Source organism: Rhagoletis zephyria, unplaced genomic scaffold, assembly GCF_001687245.7.
Source record: "Rhagoletis zephyria isolate East Lansing unplaced genomic scaffold, Rhagoletis_zephyria_1.1 Rzeph_scaffold_00902, whole genome shotgun sequence".
NCBI lineage: Eukaryota > Metazoa > Arthropoda > Insecta > Diptera > Tephritidae > Rhagoletis > Rhagoletis zephyria.
This window is the reverse complement of record NW_016157986.1, coordinates 11,025-18,302: the sequence shown is the minus strand read 5'-3', so window position 1 is coordinate 18,302 and position 7,278 is coordinate 11,025. Positions and strand designations below refer to the sequence as shown.

The following is a 7,278-nucleotide window of genomic DNA, read 5'->3' as shown; positions in this document are numbered from 1 at the left end:
AAAAAAAAAAACCGACTTCAACTCTCATATAAAAAAAAAATATATATATATATCTCATGATCCACTGATCGGATCTTAACCAGATTAGTATGGGACCACCTCTGGGACACTACCTTTCCGATGCAAAAAGAATTATCGGTAGAATCTGTTGACGTGGTCCAAAGTTATGCGGTAACATAAAAAAAAAAAATATTCCGACGAACTGATAACCTCCTCCTTTTTTGATAGTCGGTTAAAAATTAAGTATGAAGAAATTACTGCTACTTGCTCTTCTACATATGTTGTTTAAAAATTTCTTATGTAGCTGTACCGATTACCAGTAGCTCACTAAAACAAAATATGTATTGATTTTTACACGGTGAGTGTACTTATGTAAATTCATAACTTTAAAGCTGTCTTTCTCCAGTTTTTAATTTTTTGCACTTTGACACTCTTGCAGCAAATGTGCGATATGTATTTGGTACTAGCAATTGTTTTGGTACATGGTATTTGGCTAATAAAATGAAAATGAACGCTTATTTTCTAACGTTTGTTTTCTATTTGTTGTACATTTAACTCAAACGCTAAAGATTGTACAACATCAAATTTGAAATGACCGCCAATTGCCTTCCAGCAGCAGCGAAGTCGGTTGGGTCACTTTTCGATAGTAGTACGCGCTCCATGCATTGGAAATTTTTCTCAGCGGCTGCTGTGGTGTAGTGGCCAGGTTCAGACAAAAAATAAAAAATAAAAGAAGAAGGCAATGACAAACCTCACAGAGTATTTCTTCTGATGTGGTATCATCAAGACGCACGCCAGAAGCACGAGGAGAAGCTCGGCCATACACTAGCATATTGTGTAAGCGCCAAACTATTATTATCGTGTCACTAAGAAAAGAGTTCGTTAAATATATTACTCTTAACACAGGATTTGGTAACTATAACCAAATAATGTAACTACAACGAAATCATTTGTTGAAAGAACCATAGTTAGTTGACCTAACTAAACTCTCTTCTCAGAGTTACTTATAGTAGTATTAATACATTGTAAAAATACACCTACTCTCCAAATTTTCAGTCGGGTAACTCAAAAATCTGAGTGACTACACTCAGAAAAAACCGTCAACTAAATATATTTCTCTCAGCACATGATTTGGTAACTATAACCAAATAATGTAACTATAACCAAATGATGTCTTGAGATATACAGTTAGTTAACCTGACCAACCGTCTTTCTTTGAGGAGGATTGTGCCCCTCAAAAGTGATTCGCCCTCTTCAAAAATTGTGTCCTTCTTTGTCCTCCTTTTGAGCAAAAATGTCCTCCTTGTCGTAATTTTTAAACTATTGCCAACCTTATGTCATTCTGTTTGCCAGATATGTGTATCACTGGCAATATTTGTGTACGGGTATTTTCCATCTTGATAATAGATTTTGCAAGATGGATTAAAATAAGTGTGTTCGTTGAATTGGAGCGCAAATCTGCTTAAAAAATTGTTTGGTTTTCCCCTTAAAAATCTAATTAGCAATTTGGGTACGTATAGGTACCACACTGCCGAAAAATAATAAAAAATTTCATTACGAACTTTTTTCGAGAAGATTACTTCTATAATTTTTCTAAGCAGTACCGTGCATTTCTTGCGTCTATTGGTTTTTAAATAAAAATTTTATTCTAAATTAAAGAATTTGAGGGTTTTCATGCACACTGCTAAAAATTCTAACATGTAAGTACATGTAATCAGTAAAAATAACTCTCGACGTGCTGGAAAAGAACCAAAGGATTTATCTTAATTTAATATACCAAGATATTAAAAAAAAATAACATAATTATTGCAAAGGGTAAAAATTATATTTCGCGGGCTTGCGTATACCAACAGAAAACAGCTAAATTTTTCTACCATACTGAAAAATCAACCTCCACTAAGTTTTCGTGCAAATGAAAATCTGGTTGCCAAATAAACTGACAGGCAATTTTTATTAAGGTTATCTTAGCTGTCTCCATTGACAATACATATATTGTCTAATGACATGATTAAGATAAAGCGTTTGCCCGTGGAGATGCCCCGTAATTATATTTATCGTTGTTTTGATGCATAACCAGGGTCGCTATTTTTCTTTGCCCATTATTAATGACATACCTACACTGCGTTACATAATAATAAGACCACCACATATTAACAAGATTTGACTTTTCATTTTTATACTAATTAATATTAATTATGTTCTCATAAAAATTTAGTTCATTCTATAACAAACACTATACAAATTAACATTTTAAACTTTGCGCAAAAATTATAAAAATTCAGAGAATAATTCAAAGAGCGCCACATATTAACAATTTCGACTTTTTATTTTTATATACATTAATTTCAATTATTTTCTTATATTCATTCTACAAAAAATACCATACAAATTCACATTTTAAACTTTGTATTTAGTATAATAAAGTGCGAGTTTGATATGGCTAAAAAATAACATTGATTTTTGGCATTTTTTAACGGTATCACACATTTCCCTCCATGCAAAGTATCTTAGATTTGTTTTATATGGGAGAAATTGAACAACACTGTCAATAAAAAAAATTGTCAGAAATCAACGGTAATATTTTTCGGTCTTATAATTATGCAACATAGTGTACTATTAACTTGTTTGGCTTGTGTTTAGAGCAACTTTGAACTGTTTTAGCTTTTTTAACAATGTTAACTTATCATCGGGCCAAATTTTAATACCATTTCATCTTCACGAAAGGTATAAAAATGTTTAATGTTTGCAAATTGAAATTTATTAAAGCAGTATTTTCTAAACCATTTTACAATGAAGGATAATTTGTATCAAATATATGGTCATTTTAAGGATATCTTCAGAGAAAAATATATAATATCGTAAGCTTCTAAAAATGTTTTATTATTTCGTTTCCTGTTTTTGTTTTTATATTGCAGAGCCCTTTGAAAAGCCAACAATTCTGTCATCAAACAATTTGACAACTGCAATACCGCAGATAAGCGTCAAAAATAAAAGAAGTAAATCCATCAACAGCAACAACAGCGAGACTCCACCGCAAGCCAGAAAATACACCAAAGTAGCAACAATATTTCGTCGGTTGTATGGTTGCATCATTTAGATATTTCCGCTTCAAAGGTGATTGTCACATGAAATCGCTCAGTCGATCATCGCAGCGGCGCAAAGTAATCAAACATCAAACGTCGAACACCAAATGATAAACGGGAAAAACACATGTTGCTTCCAATCCAAAAAAGTGCGTGCAAATGCAAAGCCAGCAACAACAATTGTAGTAACTAGAAGTAGAACAGCACCCAACAACAAGTACAGCTTCTCTAAGTGGTAAAGAAGCAGTAATAAATTAAAAGAAGAAATAGAAAGTCTCAAATTAAAAGAAACTAAAGTGGATTTCCGGTGAATCAAGAAGTCATCCGAAGAACTAACAACGCGCGCTCAAGAGGCTAGAGCAGCCGAATGACGAAACCATATTCACAACACATGTGTCAACGTGCACCCCTTGCGAGGCATTTACAAAAATAAACAGGCGGGTGCAACTAAAAATGGATTCAACACGCGACACACCTACAAACATTGCAAAAACAACGAGTACAGTGCACAACGAGACTACAGCAACAGACAGCCACAACCACTCGGGCTGCCGCTGGAGGCAAAGTACGGGTGCCACAGTCATAGACTCCGACAAGAGAGCCATAAACCACAGCATCGTCACATAAATTACAAAAATAGACGCCATCGTCGCAGCGAAGTTGCCACAGCAACCAGCAGACGAACAAATGCGTTCAGTAGCCGCGCAGGAATAGTCATACGCGCAGCTACACCCGCAATGGCTGCATTTACGGAACTCTTTAAGCTATTCACTTTCAGTATTCTTTTGTTTTGTATTTTGAATCGGCTCGATCCGGTGTTTGCCCGGAAGCCCACTTCACAGGAGCTAAACGATTACGACGATAGTATATTCGAGGTGCAGAAGCGTAGCGAACAGGATGTTAATGCAGAGACAGCAGCTGAAAACGGCGACATCGACGGCATTGGCGGCGAAGATGGAGGCGGTCAGGCGAGGAATGGTAGCAAGTCAATCCCGGATTTCGCACCACGCTTCAAGTCGTCAAAGCCTCCTCCGAATATATACTCAAAACCTTCGGGCAGTTATATACAGTTAACATGCCCGGCTGTTGGTAAACCAGAGCCAAACATCACGTGGACGCGCAACGACACAAAGATCAACCGTCATATGGGACGCGTTAAGAAGTCAAAATGGGCTATCAACATGGAGGATCTGGTGCCTGAGGACTCTGGCGTATACAAGTGCAGGGTGTGTAATTACCTGGGTTGCATTGAACATGCAACAAAGCTGATCATCAGTGATCGCGTCAACCACAAACCAATCATACTAAAAGCTCCAGCTAATCTAACATTGCCCTTAAATGCAAGCGGCCAAATGGAATGTGTCTTTCTGTCAGACCTTTACAGCAAGAAAACGTGGACTTTCACGCCATGCAACAAGACTGCATGCTCGAAGAATTACACCTTTTTGAAACACGCTGAAGACATAGACATTTTGAATTTTACGAATGTCACACCTATTAATGAAGGCTGGTACACCTGCATCGAAATGAATGGCCTGGGCCAATCCTACAGCAAAGCCTACATGCATGTGCAAGACCCGAGTGTACGCGCTGTAACGAAATTTATGCACGGATATGAGATTTGGGGTGTCGTGGCCGTCATGGTGCTACTGGGGTTGGTCTGCATCACATTCTTCGTATATGTGTTGCGCAAAGTTAAACACGAAAAGCTACTCAAACAACGCATTGAAACAGTGCATCAGTGGACAAAGAAAGTGATAATTTATAAACCGCCAAGTGGCGATTCCAGCGGCTCGATGGACACCATGATAATGCCGGTGGTGAAAATCGAAAAACAACGCACAACCGTGTTGCAGAGCTCCAACTCGGAGCCGGCACCATTCAATGAGTATGAGTTCCCGCTGGATTCGAACTGGGAAATACCGCGCTCGCAGCTGATACTAGGCGCTACACTGGGCGAAGGCGCTTTTGGCCGCGTCGTCATGGCCGAAGTGAATAACTCTATTGTCGCCGTTAAAATGGTGAAAGAAGGACACACCGATGATGATATTGCAAGTTTAGTGCGCGAAATGGAAGTTATGAAAATCATCGGTAAGCATATCAATATTATCAATTTGCTTGGCTGTTGCAGTCAAAACGGCCCACTTTACGTGATTGTTGAGTTCGCACCACATGGTAACCTAAAGGATTTCCTCAACAAAAATAGGCCGCTAACTGCAGGCACACTGAAAGATTATGGCGATCAACAGCATCAGTTGCCGCTACCAAAGCACATTCTAACCGAGAAGCATCTCATTTCGTTCGCCTTCCAGATCGCGCGCGGCATGGAGTACTTGGCATCTCGGCGTTGCATACATCGCGACTTGGCCGCGCGCAATGTATTGGTTAGCGATGACTATGTCATGAAGATTGCTGACTTCGGTTTGGCACGCGACATACAGGACACCGACTACTATCGAAAGAATACCAATGGTCGTTTGCCCATCAAATGGATGGCGCCAGAATCGCTGCAGGACAAATTCTATGATTCGCAAAGTGATGTCTGGTCTTATGGCATACTGCTCTGGGAGATTATGACTTTTGGTGCACAACCATATCCCACCATCATGTCCGCCGAAGAGCTTTACAGCTATCTGATGTCAGGGCAGCGTATGGAAAAACCGCCTAAGTGCTCACTGAACATTTATATGCTAATGCGTCAGTGTTGGCATTTCGATGCCAGCGCGCGACCCACTTTTGCTGAGATCGTCGAGAACTTAGACAAATTGCTCTTGGCAAATGAAGATTATCTGGACGTGGCCGTGGCGAATCTGGAAACGCCCCCCTCATCTAGCGACGAAGAATCGGATGTTGAATCTCTGCGCTATCACTACAAATGAACTATACGTGGTAGTGCGGAGACTGTGTATCCAAAGGTTGTATGTAAATAGAAGCACAATGGCGTTTACGAAATCCGTGCGCTGTCACACACACACGCGCACTCTTTAGAATTAGCTAACGAAAGTATTTAAACACTCGACATTATGCGAGCTCAAACTACTTGTAAGTGTAACAGTTAAGGCTTATGTAACTACATACATATGTATATTCTAGTTATTACGTAACAATAGATATCAAATAGTATAAAATCTCTAAGGGCGCTGTTAAGCAGACGGTCATATGATCCCCGGTCACGGAACTTTTTCTCTAATTTTTTCCATTTTTACTCTCTTTGCCCAACATGATGTTCTGCAGAGGGTCAAACGACCAGCGTACTTCTTTAGCTCGGTTGCATTTCTTTGGTATATTATTTTACTATATTTTAAATATCGCACACTAAATCAAAAACCGTCACAACTCAAAAAATCCTAAATGTTCAGCAGAGGCAAAAAACTGTTGATGCTGCGCAATCGACGCAAGCAAAACTAAGAAGTTTTAGTAGTATTTTTCCAGTTAAAGAAGATAGTGATGAAGAAAAAATTTTCGCGGACGTTTTATGGAAAAAAAATAAATTTTGACAAATTTTGTGTTGTACCAGTTTTTTATTTAGGGTGCGATATGTGTTATGATATGACGTAAAAAAATAAGAAATGGCATATGTATGTATGTGTACAAAAACATGTCAAAAGCAAACAAAACAAGAGTTGCTATCATTAGGTTTATTCTACATATGTACATATGTATATACTACTTTGTACACATCTGCAGCAAAGATGTAGCATTCTGGTACTAAAAGGAGAAATGGTATGAAAAATACTCCATTTCGCTACTAAGAGGAACAAATAGTAAATTGTATTCATAAGCCAACCCTTTTTTGATCGGTTATTCGGTCTCAGCGGGCTGGTCAAATTTGAACCGATTGGTCATGCGTTCAGTTCTCTCGCTCGCTCTTAATTTTATCGTTGTGCAGTGAGAGCAACAACAATTGGTGACCAGGGATCATATAATCGCCTGCGTAACATCGCCTTAAGTGAGAATATTGAAGAAACCAAAGGTAAAATACCAAAAATTAGTTAAGAAACAGGCTACAATGGCCAATTGTGCAATCCGCAGCTCAAAATAATTTACAAATATCTTTGTACTTGTATGTCTTAAACCTAATACCATTGTATCCTCCGGCAATTAAATTTGTATTTCATGTATGTATGTAGAATTCTCCTTTCTGTGTTGCCGGAAAAGGGGGCCGGAAGTACTTTTGCGCAGAACTTCTTTCTGC

The 7,278-nt window shown here is 38.5% G+C and overlaps 1 protein-coding gene across 1 annotated transcript in view; it reads left to right on the top strand.

Annotated features, from left to right (window-relative positions):
* Positions 1-7,204, top strand: part of LOC108361983 (fibroblast growth factor receptor homolog 1-like) — a 43,743-nt gene extending 36,539 nt beyond the window's left edge. The window contains 2 exon segments of the mRNA XM_017614803.1: positions 2,916-3,678; positions 3,681-7,204. Of these exon segments, the coding sequence (XP_017470292.1) occupies positions 3,537-3,678; positions 3,681-5,962 (2,424 nt within the window). The 5' untranslated portion in view covers positions 2,916-3,536 and the 3' untranslated portion in view covers positions 5,963-7,204.
* The last annotated feature ends 74 nt before the right edge of the window (positions 7,205-7,278 follow it).